Source organism: Hyaena hyaena, unplaced genomic scaffold (assembly GCF_003009895.1).
Source record: "Hyaena hyaena isolate Hyena2069 unplaced genomic scaffold, ASM300989v1 scaffold_1, whole genome shotgun sequence".
NCBI lineage: Eukaryota > Metazoa > Chordata > Mammalia > Carnivora > Hyaenidae > Hyaena > Hyaena hyaena.
Window position 1 is genome coordinate 4,768,130 of NW_024080633.1, and position 18,181 is coordinate 4,786,310.

Below are 18,181 nucleotides of genomic sequence, written 5' to 3' on the forward strand. Positions count from 1 at the left end.
AGGGCTGACCTCACGGAGCTGTGGCCTGGCCAGGAGGCAGGCATCAGTAGATGGCATGTGATAGAAGTCCACGGTGATAAACGGGGTGCAGGGAAGGGTGTGGCCGGGTGGACTGGAGAGTCTGGAGGGCAGGCCCCCCCAGAAGTCCTGGGGAGGTGAGGCCTGGGCAGGGGAGGAGGAGATGTGGGGATTGGGGTAAACCTCGGGGGGACAAAGGGCAAACTGACTGTGTGTGGCCACCGAGTGGGGAGGGCTGACGGAGAAAACGGGGTGCAGCTGGAGGAAGGAGCCTGGCGGGGGTGGACGGGCGCATGGGATCCGTGTTTGGGCCACTGGGAGCAGGGAATAGGGGGACACAGTGCGCCGACTTGGAACGCAGCCCCGGGTCCCGGGTGGGGAGCGCGTATCTAGGTGGGGAGACGGGACCGGGAAATCACAGGGGATCTATGACTGCTTGCTGAGCGGGAGAAGGCGGTGGCTTGGACACCGCGAGGGCCGGCGGGATCCAGGCACTGCCCGGTGCTGGGCCCAGCCAACGCCCAGAGGACCCCTCCACAGGCTCTGCCCTCCAGGCGCCCCCGGTCTGCTCCCGACTCTGCACCCCCAGACACGCCGGTGAGCTTCCACCGCAGCCCCCTTCCGCCAGCTTCCGCCCCCGTCCAGATGCTGCCAGAGACTCAGGACGGGGTTCCTTTGGTCTCCAGAGCTGCCCAGTGTCTGTACCAACTCGGGTTGCTTGTTGCTCAATTGCAGATGTTTTTCTAGAACCTTCTTCTGAGGCGTGGATACTGTGCCTGATCTTGTAACCAATGTGTGTCTTATCTTTTTCTTTTTTCTTTTCTTCGCTGCAGCCAACTGGGTACATGGAAAACTCGGTCTCCTACAGCGCAATTGAAGACGTTCAGCTGCTGTCCTGGGAGAATGCCCCGAAGTACTGTTTACAGCTCACAATCCCTGGGGGAACCGTCTTGCTGCAGGTAGGAGAGACAGACATGAACTAGCATCTTCCTCGGCGCGCCCCCCTCACTCTCCGCCCTCCCGCAGAGGAAGGCGGAGGCTCCCGGGAAGAAAGGTTATTTAGCTTAGGGCGCATTCTTCCTCAGCAGAAGAAAGTTATAAAGTGTGCGGCCCTCTGGGGTAGAGGGGCAGGGACCGTGCACAGACCGAGCTCCTGCGTGCCCGTCGCAGCCCAGGGGCCTGTGTCTTGTGCTTTTCTTTCTCTTCACCAACCTGAGAAATAGGTCTTTTGATCTCCAGGTTACAGATGAGGTAACTGAGGCACAAAGGCACGTTTTTAGGCCTTGAAAGGCTATAGAAGAGCAAGGAAGCAACACATGCCACCTTTTGCTCTACTTCCAGTGAGGAGGAGGAGGTTCTTCTTGTTGGTCTAAGTCTTTTTTTTTTTTTTTCCTTTGAGAGAGAGAGAGTTTGAGAGCGCGCACACCATGAGTGGTAGAGAGGGGCAGAGGGAAGGAGTCTCAAGCAGGCTCCATGCTTAGCATAGAGCCTGACCCCGGACTCTGTCCCACGACCCTGGGATCATGACCTGAGCCGAAATCAAAGGTCAACCGACTGAGCCACCCAGACGTCCCTCTTGGTCAGTCTTGTAAGACTGATGGAAATAGGAGCTGTCTCCTTGGAAAAGGGTGCATTTTGTGTGTGTTGGTCAGGGCTATTGTGTGGAAATGATGCAAACATTAAGACTCTCTGAAGCAAAAAGAGAATCTGATGCTGTAATTGTGTTAAGAAACTGGGAGGTCTGAGAGGCCTTCAGGCATAGCTTGATCCAGGAGTCAAATGGTATTAATATTCAGTGCCTCTCTCTGTCTCTCCATCTCCTGGCTCTCTTTCTGTGCATTGACTTCATTGTCAGGGAAGGCTTCTCCATGCATGAGAATGATGAACTTTTTTTTTTTTAATTTTTTTTTTAATGTTTTATTTATTTCAAGGAGAGAGAGAGAGACACAGCGTGAGCAGGGGAGGGTCAGAGAGAGAGGGAGTCACAGACTGAAACAGGCTCCAGGCTCTGAGCTGGTAGTCAGCACAGAGCCCGACGCGGGGCTCGAACCCACGAACCGCGAGATCATGACCTAAGCGAAAGTCAGACGCTTAACCGACTAAGCCACCCAGGCGCCCCTGNGAGTCACAGACTGAAACAGGCTCCAGGCTCTGAGCTGGTAGTCAGCACAGAGCCCGACGCGGGGCTCGAACCCACGAACCGCGAGATCATGACCTAAGCGAAAGTCGGACGCTTAACCGACTAAGCCACCCAGGCGCCCCTGATGAACTTTTTTTTTAAAGTTTATTTATTTATTTTGTGGGAAAGAGATCATGCGTGTGGGTGCATGAGCATGGGAGGGGCAGAGAGAGGGGGGGAGAGGATCCCAAGCAGGCTCCGTACTGCCAGCATAGAGCCTGACACAGAGCTGGAACTCATAAACCGTGAGATGACAACCTGAGCCCAAAATCCAGAGTCGGTCGCGTAACTGACTGAGCCACCCAGGCACCCTGGGAAAGAGGGACTTCTATCCTTAAAAATGTGACAGCCCATTTTCCTTCCAGTGTCCTTTGGTAAAATGTGATAGAAGAATCTGATTGGCCCCGTTGTAGTCACATGTGTCCCAGGAAAGGCCCCACCCTAGGTTACATACCCAGCCTTCGCCGCGGGAGGCTGTGTATTCTGATGGCCGTACTGAGACCTTGTGGTCCAGGAAAGGTGGGTCCACCAGGCAAGGGACCGTGGCTGAAGAAATTGCTGCAGTGCAAACATGCCACGTGTCCCATATCGTTTCGGGCAGAGCCATCCCAATCTCCAGCAGGGACCCCAAGTCAGAGACTGCGCATCCGGAGAGAACGCATTCTCTCATCGCTGGGAGAAAAGGCCCATCTGTTAGGAACGTATTCTCTCTAACTCTGTCACTCCACGGACATCTGCCCTGAGCCTCAATGGATGCTCCTAAAACGTGTTTCCGAAGCGGCCACTGGATTGTGTAACGACATTCGAGGCGAGAGGCACACAGTTTGGCCTCTGAGGAATGCTGAGCCCCACACGCTGACTGTAACAGCGGATTCTTTAGAAAAACCCTGTTCTTTAACTGTCATCTCTTGAAAGGCACTGAAGCCGTGCCCTCTCATCTGTTGTCTTCGCAGTTCTGGCACCCTCGGCCCTTGGCCGCCTTTCTTCTACCTGCCCTCACCTTTTCCCTCCTCCCGCGAACCCCACCCCCCCCGCCCCCTTCCCGCCACCAGCAGAACTGTCCTGTCTGTCCTTCAGGCCCCTCCGACAGCTGCTGTCAGGGCTGGGGCAATAATAGGGTTCTGTGGAAAGCTGAGAAGAGAGGGTCAGAGAAAATACAGAGCGCTGAGCCGGCCTGTCCCCCGGGCTGGGGAAGGATGGTAAATGAGCCCCTTGGCCCCATCCTTGAAGAGTTGCAGGGTCCTCTGGGGAGACCGAGCTGTAAACACATGGCTACAGAGATAACAGCTAAAATAGAGGCCCGTCGTGGAGGACAGGAACTGACTCACTCGGCCTGGGGGTGCCAGAGAGGGCTCCCCGGGGGTGGCGATGTTATGGCGGGGTGTAGAGGGATGAGTAGGATTGTGCCAGGATGGGGGGCACGCACCGGGGCAGAGGCAACACGGGTGCAAAGCATGAATGTGGGAGCAAGAGGGTGCTTGCTGCCCTGGAAGGGAGGGGGAGGCAGGTTCAGGGCCCCATGGACACGTCCATTGCTCTGGGGTCACAGCCAGACTGTACGGGTCCTGTGAGCTGAGTGAAGAAGCCAAGGCTCTGGGTTCCCCATGGGGGCAATGGGGAGCCATGGAAAGCTCTTACAGAGTAGAAGGGACTATAGGGGTGAGTCTAGTTGCAGGGCAGAGATGGAACACCAGAGGGACGCAGGAGGGAGGAGACCTTGAACTAGTCCAGCTAGAGGGGGGAGGGCCTGAGCCCCCATCTCCTGGGCTGTATACTAGTTGCTGCCTGGCCACCAGGAGGCCCGTGTCGTTTCTGGGGCTGGAGGGGCCAGCATACCCCCAAGGAAGGCCGAACGCCCCTCGCCCAGGGGCAGAGGGCCGGGGAGGCCGAGAGGGATGTGGGTTGCCGGGCAGTGGAGTGTCCCTTTAACCCAGGCCGTGGCTGCGGGCCGGCTGTGATGACTCGCCTGGCTGGGACTGCATCCGGCCGTGGCCTCGCGTCAGAGCTCCCCCTGCCGAGCCGACAGGCGGGCCTGCGCCAGCACCCCCGTGCCCGCCACCCCCCGGGCTCCGGTGGACAGAGCCTGGAGCGGGAGCGCGGGGCCCAGACGCAGCCCCCCACCCCGTTCCTCGGGGAGCCCAGGTGGGTGCAGCCCCCCCACCCCTACCTCAGCCTCTCCTTTCGCCGTTTCCACCGGCTTCTACCCTGCTTCCTCCCCGTCATCTCCCTCCTCCCTCCCTCCCGTGATTCACGGGTGGTGTGTGGCCGTCTTGTTCCATAAATGGGCTCTCGGTCATCTTGGAGATGGGCTTCGGGCTGGGAGGCCGGAGGGTACCCAAAGCCCCGGGGGCGCTCCTCACGCGCCGTCGACACGGTGGGCAGGACCCCTCTTCGGGTTTGTCCTGGGCTGTGTGACGGGACCCAGAGCTGTGGCATGGCCGAGCCGTCGCCACGGCGGGGAGGACCAGGACACAGCCTGCCATGCTCAGGGGCCGAGGCCGGCTGGACGAGCCTCGTCTGGGGGCCCCTGGCCTGACGGGAGGCGGAGGATGAAAAGGCCCCGAGTGGTGCTGTCCGACGGCGGCCACCAGCCACACCGGGCTGTCTGCACTTTAATTTATTAAATCAAATTGAGAATGCAGATCCACGGGCCACTGGCCACGTTTTGAGTGCTCGATGGCCCTCGGACCCAGTGGCCGCCGCGTGGACAGCGCAGACAGAGGCCGCTTCCATCGTCGCAGAATGATGGGGATGCTGCACGGGCCTGGACCCCGGGACTTCTCGCTGTGACCCCGTGGCCCACGCACCGCGTCCCTGCTGGAGGAAACAGCCTCACAGGGCTGGAGGGCCCGGACTGTTCCAGCATCTCCGCAGAGGGTCACGTCCTGCCTCATGTGCACAGCTGTCCTCTGCCTCGGGGTGACGGTGAGGCTGCAGCGGCCCCCCGTCCTGGCCTGCTAGGCTCCCGCCCTCGCTCTCTCGTTCAGGTTCTCCGTGTCCACGTGACTCTGTGCTCCTGTCTCTCTCTGATACTTTCTCTTCCCCCCTCTCTCGCTACATTTCACTCTCTGCTTCCCTTGCAGTTTCTTTTTTTCTCTGATGTCTGTCTCCGCCCCGGGCCCCGGCTCTCCGTGCATCTTGACTTAACTGCCTCTGTCTCCTCCTCCCTCTGCTCCTCCCTCTCCAACCTCCCAGGGACCTCCCGACAAAGCTGCTTTGTTACAGTTTGAATCGGTGCCTCACTCGGACCTCTGGGGAGCTGACCTATCTGAGTTCAGGGAAGGTTAAGAGACGCTGTCAGGCCAACGTGCCTTCGCCCCGCGCAGAGACCCCGAGCCATCTGCCAGCAGGTCGCGTCTCCAGACAAAGGCGCCAGCCTCCCAGCCTGGTCCAATTGGTGTGTTTCTGGCTGCTTTGTGTTTTCCAGCGTGAGCTCCCTAATGCCATGTTATTAGAGTCCCCGGGTGCAGAAAGGGCCTATTTATCTTCTTTCCCCCCTTAATGCCCTTTGTGCTGATGTTTCATTGTGAGGCGGTAACTACATAAGAACATAAACGGTGCACTGAAAGCATCCGGGGCGGGGCGGGGCGGGGGAGAGGGGTGGCTCCTGGCTGGCCTGTGGGGTGGGGTGGCCGGCATCCACGAGCCCTGTTGATGTGGCGCCCATCCTCTGGGGGTCTGTGCCCCGCAGCGGGGTTTACACCCCGTCCGTGAGAAGTAGACAGGCGCCCCCTGCTCCTAAAACAGGGCTCCGGGCGGAACCAGAGCATGGAGCCTCTGCTTTCCCGATGGTCCCCGAGACAGGCTCTTCTCCTGAGAGGGTCTCCAGAGGCCAGGCGGCAGAGGGCAGGGACAGGGTGGGTTCCCTTCTTACTGGAAGCTGGCGAGAAAGAGCTTTCCGGTCCAAAAAGCACGTGCTGTTTTTCCCCTAAGAAGTTGGGCCAGGAAGGCGAACTTGGGAACAGTCACCCCCAGTGCACCCTGGGCTGTTTTTCTCACCTCTCCAGACAATACAACAATGAGGGAGAACTTGGCAACTTTCGAAGAGGAAATTAGGCAGAATTTGCCTGGAACGAGGCCCTTCCAGTATTCGAAAGATTTATCGCTAGGAGAAGCTGGCTCTGGCCCCAGCAGGCTTCCAGGGGCCCTTTCCCATGCTTGAATCGAGTGACCCTCAGGACTCAGCTGCACCCCGCACCCCACGGGACCGAGCCGTCCTGGTCAGCTGCTCACACAGCAGTGCAGGAACGGCATCCGCCGGCCGCACATCGCCCAGTCCAGGGGGGACCTCGCCTTGTCATTGAAGGGACTCAGAGATACCTATGCAGGGATCCTGGACGTCCGTTCTGCCCCCCGCCCAGCAACATCCGTCCTTTGGAACTAGACAAACCAGAAGAAGGAGCAGTTCAGGGCCCACCCTCTCTGGCTCCCTCAGTGAGAGATGGAGGAAAGTTCTGCACCCCCTCTTGTTTGCGGGGTGGGGCCTCCTGCTGATTGGAGCCCGAGCCAAGTCCCTCCTCCTCCCCTCTCACCAAGCGTGATGCCTTCAGACTCCCCAGCCCAGTTCCTGGAAGGCCGCTGGAGCCCGGGCACACGGCCCTCTCATTCGGGGGGGGCAGCCTGTGCGGTGCCTGGGCCCCAGCGTGGCTCCGCCCACTCTACCTGTGCGGCCTTGGACGAGCAGGAATAGCCTCTCGGGGGCGCGGATTCTGTCTGTGAACCGGAGTCGTAAGACCTGCCTCCTTGGGTGTTGTGAGGATCCACATTATTACACGTAAAGAACTTAGCGCCGTGCCTGGGCCTCGCAGGTTTTCAGGAAAGGACGGCCATGACTCTTTCTAGTCTTAATCAGATTCACCTTGGGGCAGAGGGGGTGTCAAGATGGAGCAGTCCTTTTGAAGTTTTACTGCTCGTGAAATTTTCTCCAACGAGCAGAATGGGTGATGCTTCACCCATCTATCTAGCTCTCCTTCCACCCGATCCGTTTATACCTCTGTCTCTCCGCCCATCTATCCATCCATCTACCCATCCATCATCCACGCATCCATGTATCCATCCATCAGCCATGCAACACCTCAGCCATTCTTTTACCTGACAAACGTTTCTCTGGGCTTTGGGGGCACCGCAGTGAGTAAGTCAGACGTGGCTCCTGACCTCATAGAGCTCACAGTCTGGAGAGCGAGAAGGGCAGTGTGATCGGCAATTGCAGGGCAGTGCAGTTCTGCTCATTGAGGTTGTGTGGTCGGGGATGGCGAGGGAGGGATGTGAATGTTGGGTGAGAACTGAAGGGGTGAGTGGCGCGGCAGGCCCCGAGGGAGGGGTGAAGGCAGGGTGTTCCTGGTAGGGTGTACATACAGTCGGCCTGAGAGCCACGCAAGAAGCACAGCAAGCCAGTTCATGCGCGATTGTGCCGCGGCGGCAGGCAGCCCCGACTTCTCAGTGGCTCAAAAAAACAAAGGATTGTTTCTCACTCAGGCCGCGTGTCCGTGTCCGTTGTGGGTCAGCACTGCTGATGCCGTCTGGGGTGTTCCTGGTGACCACGGCAAGGGAGGGGGGACCCCGCTACGTAGTGTGCTGGCTCGTCGAGGCTCCACGGCACATGACACAGATCCCGTCAGCTCACGCTGGGTTGGCCGGAGCCAGCGCCGTGGCTTCGAGCACCTACGGCGAGCCGGGAGGAGAGCCGGACGCCCCGGGGAGTACGCTGACGAGGCCACAGCGAGCCTGCGCTGGGGAATGATGAGCCCAGCGGGTGGGGTGGGGACATCTGCCGTCTCTGCCTCCCGCAAGCGGGGACGCAGAGCCAGACGGCACCCCCGCCATTTGTCCCCGTGTCATGAGTCCACTCGGCGCACTTGGTGACCCCGGCTTCACCTGGGACGTAGCAGTTAATCCGACCGGGCTCTGTCTCCTTCCCCATCCTGTGCGTGGGATGAGGCTCTGAGAGTGGCGGGAAGGAGGCCAGGGGTGTGTAGGGCAGAGAAGAAGGGGCGCGTGCCAGACGAGTTGTAGCAGCGAGGGCGATGGTGTGCTCAGGGGTCGGGCCGTGTCAGTTCCCAGGCGGTGGCAGGGCCCTCCGACGTGCTCTCGCTCTCAGTTCCTCAGCTCACAGCGAGGCGTGCGAAGCAGTGTGCTCGATGCCTGGTGGGTCACCCAGCCGCTGGTCTTGCCCTGCACCATCTCCGTTCCTCCCCTTGCCTTGGGGAGGCGGGTGCCCCGGGTCCCTGGTACAGACGGGGTGGTCCAGGGTAACACAGCTGTTCTCAGCTGGGATCCATCAACTGCTCCGCCAAACCCGAACCTGCATTCTCTCCAGAACGGACGCTGACCTCCTCACGGGGGGATGGGAACGGCTGGGAAGCTCGGTGTGGGCCGGCGAGGGGGCTCCCACAAGGGGGAGAGGCTTGGAACGGGCAGGGGGTTCTGCCTGAGAGGGGAGGCGGTGGGGCAGGCGAGCCAGGGCTGTGCACTGAAGGAACCTGCCTCCCTTCTAGACCACAAGGCCGCCATGAAACAGGGCACAGCGGACCCAGCTGAGAGCTGGGCGCGCGGCACTAGGCACCAGGGCAGGGGAGGGGACCTGCACAGCCGCTCCTACTCAGCAGCAAGCTGGGCACGTTGAGGTCAGGCAGAGCCAGACCACCTGGGGGTGGGGGTGGGGAGGAGGGCTCAAGGTATAACAGGGCGGCGGGGGGGGGGGGGGGGGGCGCGCTGCTCTGGCCAGCACCTTCCAGAGGAAGGGAAAATGCTTTGGAATGTGCATTTCTGAGAAGGAAGAAGTGTCCGAGGGTGCCTTGCAGATCCATCAGCCTCCAGCAGGAAAGGAACACACTAGAAGACTTGGCGGGAGCCTGGAGAACAGGCTGAGGCAGGTGGTAGGACCCTGCCCCAGCCAGGCTAGATTCACCTTTAGCAGAGGACACCCCCTGCCTCGGGATGAATTCTTACCCCCTTGATCCCAGCATTACTTTGCTCAAGACCCAGGGTCCTGGGCAGGGGCTTCTGACTGAGGCGGCCTGGATCACCTGCTCACAGTCAGCCAAGGGCACGGCGCCCCCCTCACCTTAAAACTCCCTAACAGGGGCTTGCTCACTGCGGAGGTTCCCAGAATGGGAGGGACTGGGCCTGGTCACGGGGGAGACAGGTCTGTGTTAGGTCCGGTTGCCGAGGCAAAGAAACAGAGTCACCACCTAGTACTTACTGCTCTGCTTTCCAGTCTCCTGCTTTGTGGGTGTTCATTCATTCCTGTGCAACCAGCCCCGCACCGGTACCGGGTACTGCTAATCAGCGTGGGGATTTGGGAATAACACTCTGCCCTCAGGGTGTCCGCGTGGCTCAGTTGAGCATCTGACTCGATTTTGGCTCAGGTCATGATCCCAGGGTCATGGGATTGAGCCCTAAGTCAGGAGTGTGGAGTCTGCTTGAGATTCTCCCTCCCTCTCTCTCTCTCTCTCTCTCTCTTTCTCTCTCCCCTTCCCTCCCCCATTCATGCACTCTTCTTTCTAAAATAAAAAATATGGGGCGCCTGGGCGGCTCAGTCGGTTGAGCATCCATCTTTGGCTCAGGTCATGATCTCACAAGTTAGTTCATGGGTTTGAGCCCCGCGTCAGGCTCTGTGCTGACAGCTCAGAGCCTGGAGCCTGCTTCGGATTCTGTGTCTCCCTCTCTCTCTGTCCCTACCCTGCTCATATTCTATTGTGTGTGTGTGTCTCTCTCTCAAGAATAAAACATTTTTAAAATATTTTTATAAAAAAAATTTTTTTTTTTTAATGTTTTGAAAAGGACTCGGCTCTCATGGAGCTCATTCAGCAGGCCTCGCTCGGTCACCTGACGCCCCAGGCTCTGGGGGTACAGTGGTGGTCACACCCAGGCATGAGTTTGCAGGGCAGCGTGCTGGGGCCCATGGGCACAAAGGAGAGGGGATGGGAGTCTCTCCCTCCCTCTCCTCTCTTCTCTCTCTTCCTTTCTATCTTCACTTGGTCATTCGGTCCATCTAGTGACACCAACCTTGGGGCACTGCCCAGGCCCCCCGTGCACCCTCAGAACCAACAGAGCAGCCCCTCTGAGCATGAAGCCAATCTGTCCCCACCTCCCACACTGCTTTTCTTCTGCGGCTCTGACATATCACCACAAATTCAGCAGTTAAGACAACACAAATTTACAACTTGTTTGTCTCCAGTTCTGGAAGCCAGAAGTCTAGCACGGGGCCCACCGGGCTAAAATCAAGATGTCACCAGGGCTAGATCCTTCTGGAAGCTTCTTGGGAGAATAGCTTTCCATGCTTTTTCCAACGCCAGAGGCTGTCTGTGTCCCTTAGCTTGTGACCACATCCCTCCAACCTCGGTTTGTATCTCTAACTCTCTGGCATCCGGCCTCCCTCTTGTAAGGACCTTTCCGATGACATTGACTCACCCAGAGAACACAGAGCGACCTCCCCATCCGAAAGCCCTTAACGTACTCAAATCTTAGCGAAGCCCATTTGCCGCCCAAGGTGAGGCCTTCACAAGGACAGGCACGTGGACGATCTGTGAGGGTCCTGTGTTTGGCTTGCCGCACCTGCCCTTCTCTCTGGCCAACTTGGTGTGTGAAGGAGCCCAGAAATGGCTGTGGGCTGGGCATGTGCGGGGCCGGGGTGGGCTCATACCAGCCGGAACCACCCCCCGAGGGCAGATCAGATGCGTCTCTTCCCAACCGAGGTCCAGGGATTTCCCTCCTCGTAGCGTGGAATCAGCCAAAGTGGGATCACGGGCAGCACAGAAGGTGGCAGAAGGTGGCGCGCGCTGTGAACAGGGCTTTTTTATTCTGCAAGCCCGTTCCACATTTACCAACACCCCACGGGCCGTGGCTGCGCAGCTACTGATCAGCACTGTTTGTACGGTGTGGGCACATGCCAGGCGCTGAGCTAAGCAAGCGCTCTGCGTGGATTGTCTCACTGTTTGGGCTCCTTGCCCTGCTCTCCCCGACCATGGGGTGTATTTTATCATCCTAATCAACAAGAAGTGTCACAGGACCACAGGGCTGGGTCAGCACTGACGGAGGTGCCTCTGGTCCCGTGAGACTCCCCTTCAGCCTCCGCCTCCCCAGTCAGGTGACAAGGCCTCTGTGTCTTCAGGGAACTTGAACGCAGGTCACCCACTGCAGAGGTCCCTGAACCGCACGGAAGGTGCCCCCCGGCCCACTCCCTGCCCAGGGTGGAGATGCCAACCCACCTGTGTCCGCAGGCTGGTATCGGTCTGTCTGGGGTTCGGCACAAGCCTCCGAGTTTGCCCATGGGGGCCCGATACCCTGCTGCACTGGCCACTGGACGGGTTCGTTTATTCAAGCCCAGAGATGTCCCCAAACTCTCCCCTGGGAGAGCGGCTGATGCCCCGTCAGGGACTTGGGTAGGGTGCCTGGATCCCCTTGGTGGAAGGTGACCTGAAGTTATACCCGCTTGTGCATGCGTGCGTGCGTGCGTGCGTGCATGCGTGTACGTGTGTGTGTGTGTGTGTGTGTGCGTGCGTGCATGTGTATGCAGGCTGGGAACAGAAGTTGGATGGACTTCATACTTGGAAAGAAGCTCCAGCCTTTGTGAGAGTCCCTGGACCCTGAAAGTCAGGGTCAACTTAGAACAGAGAGCTGCGGGGTCAGGCGGGAACAGACACGGCATTTCTGCCCTTAGGGATGGTGACTGGAAAACTTGGAATGCCAAAACTTTGTGGTTTTTACAGCATGAGTCAGACTGCCTGGGTTCAAGTCCTAGTCCCACACCTACTCCCTGTGAGCCTGTGGGAACGTTCCTAACCTCCCTGAGCCTCAGTTTCCTCATTTGTACCGTAGGGGTGACGATGCCCACAGTCTAGACTTCCCAGGGTAGAATTGGAAGGACCGAACAAGCCGGTCCATGGCTGGGCCACGGCTCTGTCTGGTGTACATTAAACAAGCCGTAAAGACTGCTGTTATCACCCAGAGCCGAGCCAGAACAGGGGCGAGGGCCGCAGCAGCCTGAGAACCGCGGGCCTCACTGGGGAGGGATTAGTGACGACGGCAGAGATGACGATAGTGACAGAGGCTGCGACCCACCACCTGTCTCTGTGGCCGCCTGCTGTGCGCCAGGCCCGATCCTGCGCACCTTACAGGAATCATTCCCAATCCTCGCGCCACTCCTGCGAGATCAGGGATAGTGGCTCCGCTTTACAAACGGATCTAAGATGTAAGAAAACCCAGGCCCGGCTGCCAAGGTCTGCGAACTAGCGTGGCGTGGATCTGGGAGGGCGCTGCTCCCTGCACGGTGATTTTTAACTCCGGTCCACCTGAGTTCAAGGCCGGGCGCTTTCTTCCATGACTTCCCGCAGCTGGCAAGTGGTTCATAAACCCACAGGCTCTGAAGCCAGCCTGCTGGTGTGAATGCACTTAGTTGATGTGAGATATCAGAGACTCAGTTTCTCCCCGAAACAGGTATAGCGTTAGCCAGCTCACAGGGCAGTTGTGAGGGTTGGTGACGGAATATGTGAACGACAGACGCCAGGCGCCTGGAGCAGTGCCTGGTGGAAAGGAGGCGCCCGATCTGCTCCTACCGCCGCGCCCCTTCCCACCTGCCCCTCCCGTGATCCCGATTAAGTCAAGATGAGTGTACAGCGAAAGCTCTTCCAGCAGCCGGTGTCTGGAGCACATGATGGCAGTGGTGTCTTATTTCAGAAAAGTCCCCCCGGTTGGCGCTTCGGTCTTGGTTTTGTGCCCAAAAGGTTCAGCCGGGTGAATCCCTGTGCTCGGGCCGCACGGCAGACCCTGCCGGACGGGGCGGCCTGTGGCCCGAGTGCTGGCGGCCTGACTTGCTGCAAGCCGGTGACCGGGCCTTTGTGTTTTGTCGTTGCAGGCCGCCAACAGCTACCTGCGGGACCAGTGGTTCCATTCTCTGCAGTGGAAGGTAAGTCTGGCTCGGTTGCTCCCTCGGGGCGGCCGCCTCCGTCTCCGGCTGCCTCCTGCTGGCTCAAGGCGCGTCTGTTACACAGAGGGGCGAGGGCGGGCATCGCCTGCCTTCCAGGCCGCCCAGCCCGGGAGCTTCGCGCCACTGCATACCAGCCTGTCCCCCTCGTCCCTCTGACGTTCCATGGCTTCCTCCCTGCCATGCCAAAAAGCCGTTCCTGCCCCTTGGCCATTGACTTTGCTCATGAGCTTTAGAGCGTTTGCCTGCTTCTAAAAGGATCATCGAAGTGCTTGCTTTCAGAACAGGGGCCCTCCTGAGGGGCTGGGTGAGGCAGGGCTCGGGGGCTCGAGGCTCTGAGTTGAAAGCAGCTTCGGAAGGTTGCACCAAACCTAAGTTTACCAGGGATTCCCACACCCAACCATTCTTCCCTGTCTTCACCTCCTGTCAGTTACCTGGTTCTTTTTTTTTTTTTTTTTAATGTCTTCATTTTATTTTGAGAGACAGAGAGAGTGAGCAGGTGAGGGGCAGAGAGGGGGACACAGGATCTGAAGCAGGCTCCAGGCTCTGAGCTGTCAGCAGAGAGCCTGATGCAGGACTCGAACCGACAAACTGTGAGATCGTGACCTGAGCCGAAGTCGGACACTTAACCGACTGAGCCACCCAGGTGCCCCAGTTACCTGGTTCTTCGGCCTGATTTTCCGGTTCGAGTCCAGAGCCTTTTAGCACATAAGGAGGTTAGTCCTCTGCTCGTCACTTTTGAGACCCAGGGGCCGGATCTGCTGAAAAGGGTCCTCCCAGCACCCTGGGGAATCCATGTTGTGCTCCCTGGTGTGGAGCGTGCAGTCAGCTCCTTCTTACGTACACCCGCCTCCCTGGCTCTCCCGCCTTCTGATCTTTTAGTTTAGAACAAGCCGTCCCAGTCCTGTGGCCTCATGGAGCCAGCAGGGTAGGGCTGCCGTGACCGGTGCGTGCCCCGAGCTGTCACCTTTACAGTGAGCTGGGAGCCGCGGAGGATGAGCGGCTGGCCCCGTGCGAAGCTTACGGCCTCGTGCCGTGTTGGGATGACCGAGGGGACACTCAGAATTCCTCCCGTGCCTCTAGAGCGACACTCTTCACAGCCGGACCGACGACGGAAATACAACCCTGCAGTAGTACATTCCTGGCCCTAAAGAGGGCCACTCCCCGCCTCTCCCTGCTGACAGCTGCAAGGCCACTTGCTCTGTGCCGTGTGGCAGTCTCAGAAACACAGCATCAGTCTCCGAGGGAAAGGACTAGAATTCATTGAGCACCTACTGTGTGCTCGGCCCGTCGTGTCCATTTGACCCTTGCCACAGCCTTGTAAGGCTGATTTCCATCACTGCTCCCATTTTATGCATGGGGAGGGTGAGGCTAGGCTGGGCCCACTCCCATAGCTAGTCAGGGCTGGAGGTGGGGCTCACCCGAGGTCCCTCTCATGCCCTCCGGTTGCCCAACGGAGGCAGAAGGCAGCGGACGGCATGTAGGGAGACAGCGTGGCACGTTCCTGCTCACAGAGTCGGCAGGTGTGGCCGAGACGTCCGTTTTCCCGGCAGGATTATCCCTCATCCCTGGGGCCCGGCTCCCTGCGGCCCTGCGTGTCCCTGGACAGGCACGGCCTACATCAAGACCCGCAGGGCCATCTGGGAGTTAAATGCCAGAGCAGTCCAGGGGCGGGGCCGGTAACAGGCACGGTGTGCTCAGGGGCTACCTGAAGGAAGAGGCCGTTTCACTGCCATGCACAACGGCTGCCTGGCCCCCTCCCCGTTCTGTTCTCTGGATGTGCTTTCCATGTGAGCGGGACACCCAGTAGGTGATTGCCTTGTTCTGTCTTAGCTCCAGAACGGGCAGGAAGCCCTAGGAGACAAACCGCCCCCTGGACAGGTTGGAAAAATGCCTCATTGCAAAGGTGGCCAAGATCAATGTCAAGGGAGCGGCTGGCTGTCTTTAGCGGAATCCCACAGAGCTGTGCCTTCTGCCTTCTGCCTTGTCCCAGTCTGGGCTAACTAAGAAGGTGGGCATAGAAACCTGAATTTTGGGAGACCGACTGGCTTAGAAAGATGACTGGAAAGTGACAGTCTTAAAACATGAAATTTAAACGTCAAGTATTAAACGTGTGGGATTCAGGCAGTTGATTGAACAAGCATAAAATTGGGGATACCTGGGCTTCTATTGGTTTCCAGGAAAACCTGGATGTCTGCACTCAGTTTTGGTGGTGCTTGGTTTCTTTGTGATTGTTAAATTTAAAAACAAGCCTCCAGGAAAGCCAAGTCAGTTTCAAGGAAGTGGTCAATGCCTGGCAGTGTGGTCTGTTTGTGAAGTGGTAGGTGGTGACCTTTGCTCTCCCTATGTAAGCATTCGCTCCCATAATGTAGGTATACTGCCACCAGGGGGCACTAGCATCTTCGAATCAGCAACTTGGTTTCAGTTTAGAGGCGATCGGAGGAGGTGTGCCCTCCCTTTTCAAAATGGCAAAGACATTTGAGGTGTTTGGAGGCCCTTTGGGCCAGCAAACTTGAGCTTGGAGGCCTGGATTCGAATTCTGATTGTACGGCTCGCTCGTCGTGTGGTCTGCATCGATTCGAGCAAGTGTTCATTAATTCAGATGCAGTTATGACTTACCAGGCACGCCGTGCGCTTTTCTGCTCATTGTCATTCGGCACAGGGAGGACCGAGGCTCAGAGAGGTGTAGTGACTCATCCCTAGCCGCACAGAGGATTTTAGTACAGATTTGTAGGGCTGCTGGATCCAGCTGTGCCTGAGTCTGAAGCTTTGGACTCTTTAGCCCACTTCGGATGTGATTTTATGCCTCTCCTGAGACAGCCTCTCTTTCCTCCGTATTTATAACTGACCTTCTTGGGTTTTTCCTTTCCTTTTCTTTTCAATATCTTTTGAAAACCAAAAATACGGACTTGAGAAATCCTGCAGCCTCAGCTTGATTTTTTTTTTAATTTTCTAAATATCGTTTTTGTTGGTTTTCCCCTGTCCTAACACGTATGTGCGTAGGGTGGCTACAGTGCACGTAGAAAATCCGTTCTTTAATTTGTAAAGAATGTTGCCTATTAAATACTACATTCCCATTGGTGTAGTTTTTATGCAGTTGTACTGGCATCTCTAGGGCATTCTCCGCAGAGAATTGTTCCCAGTGGGGCCACAGGCAGTTCTCTGGAGCTTCAAAAACCTTAAGTTATTGCAATAGCATGTGGCCCTCCAAAGTTCAGCCCCACTCAACAAAATCTTTTTTTTTTTTTAATTTTTTTAACGTTTACTCATTTTTGAGAGAGAAAAAGAGAGAGAGATAGCAGGTGAACAGAGGAGGGGCAGAGAGAGACGGGGAGACACAGAATCGGAAACAGACTCCAGGCTCTGAGCTGTCAGCACAGAGCCCGACGTGGGGCTCGAACTCATGAACTGTGAGATCGTGACCTGAGCTGAAGTCAGATGCTTAACCGACTAAGCCGCCTAGGCTCCCCTAACATCTTATTTTTTAGCATTTAATTTCAAAGAGAGGAAGGGAGATGGGGGAGTGTTTAATGGCTCCTGGGGGAGGGATAATTAGGAAAAGATTGGGAAGTGCCGTCGTGGGTACCTCAAGCCGTGTTGTGGGACAAGACAGTGTAACCACGATACCCGTGTGGTGTCCTCGCCAGCCTCTGCTCCATCCTGGGAATCTCGTGGCCCGGTGGCCACAGTGCAGCCTCGGTCCCCTTGGGGAATTTCCTCAGCCCAGGCCCCGAGTTTGGAGCATCACCTTGTCTCACTGAATAGCCTCTCGTCGTTGTCATGCGTGTGAGGAAATCCAAGTCACTGGCCCAAGCTCCCAAGGCAACCGGAAGGGGCGTGAGGCTTGACCCGCAGTGTCCCGGCTCCCAGAATCCCCTTCCCTGCAGGCCCCCACCCCCCAGCGGCTCTGCTGTTCCTCTCGGGCCTCCTCCCTTTGACCGGCACTGCTCAGGGAGACCCTTCCCACGGGAGGGCTGCCAGCATCTCCAGGCCCAGGCAGGAGGCCGGGCTGGGCTTACTCTGGGCGGGCGGTGGAATGGCAGGCGGCACCAGCCCTCCCAGGATCCTCTGCGGCAGAGCGCCGTGTCCTGAGGGCTCCCTGGAGAGGCCAGCCCTGTTTGGTTTGGGCGGTTGGGCCCCCGAGGCCAGTTCCCGGGGGCGTGGAAGCATAAACAGTTGTACCAAGTTAATGAGGCCTCATCTCTGACTCAGAGATGCACCTTGGAGGCCAAGTCCTGTGGAGCAGGCCCGTCTGTGTGCAGGACCGTGAAGGGACCGGCCTGCCTGTGTGTGCAAGGCCGTGAGGGGACGGCCCTGTCCCTGTTGTGCAGGCGTGTGAGGGCACGCAACGTGTTTACACAGCTGCGAAGAGACTGGCCTGTCTCCGCATCCAGGTTTAGAGGCGCGAGGCCCGGGTGTGCGCAGCCTGTTGGCGTGGACAGCACCTGGCCGGGCCGACACACGCACCAGGCCCGTAAATGAGCCCCAAGAGGCGAGTCACGCCTGCTTTGCACAGGCGGCACTTCCGGCCCCTCCAGCCCGGGGAAATGGCCTCCCCACTTCCCGAGAGGGGTTCCATCCTCGGCTGGGGCGTGGAAGGCTTGAAAACTAAGATGATTCTATGCCCCGGGGAAGCTGGGTTATCGGGAGCGGCCGCCGAGGCCTCCCCCAAGCGCGGGGCGCGGAGAAGCGGACTCCAGGGGAGCCGAGGAGCTGGCCCGTCGTCCCGTCCAGGGCCGCGGGGCAGAGGAACGCACCGGGCTCTGGGGGAACCCCGGCCCAGGTTTGTGTCCCCTCGGCCTCCCGCCCTGACCGCGCTGCCTCCTCTCTCCAGGCAGGTTTCCCCGAGGCCGCGCCGTCCTGGGCTCTGTCCCTCTCTGTATAGAGCGGGCGGGCAGGAAGGAACGTGAGTGCACATGCCCCTGTGAGTGTGTGTAAGTGAGTATGTGTGAGTGAATGTGTATATGAGAGAATGCGTGAGGGAGTAAATGTGTTAGTGTGTGTGGCTGAATGTGTGTGAGAGTGTGTAAGTGAATATGTGAGTGTCTGAGTGAATGTAC

At 58.2% G+C, this 18,181-nt stretch overlaps 1 protein-coding gene across 1 annotated transcript in view; it reads left to right on the forward strand.

Annotated features, from left to right (window-relative positions):
- Positions 1 to 18,181, forward strand: part of LOC120228318 (c-Maf inducing protein) — a 228,755-nt gene that overhangs the window by 139,502 nt on the left and 71,072 nt on the right. The window contains exons 2-3 of the mRNA XM_039226626.1: positions 852 to 977; positions 13,053 to 13,103. Coding sequence (XP_039082557.1) covers positions 852 to 977; positions 13,053 to 13,103 — 177 coding nt within the window. The remainder of the gene's footprint in view (positions 1 to 851; positions 978 to 13,052; positions 13,104 to 18,181) is intronic.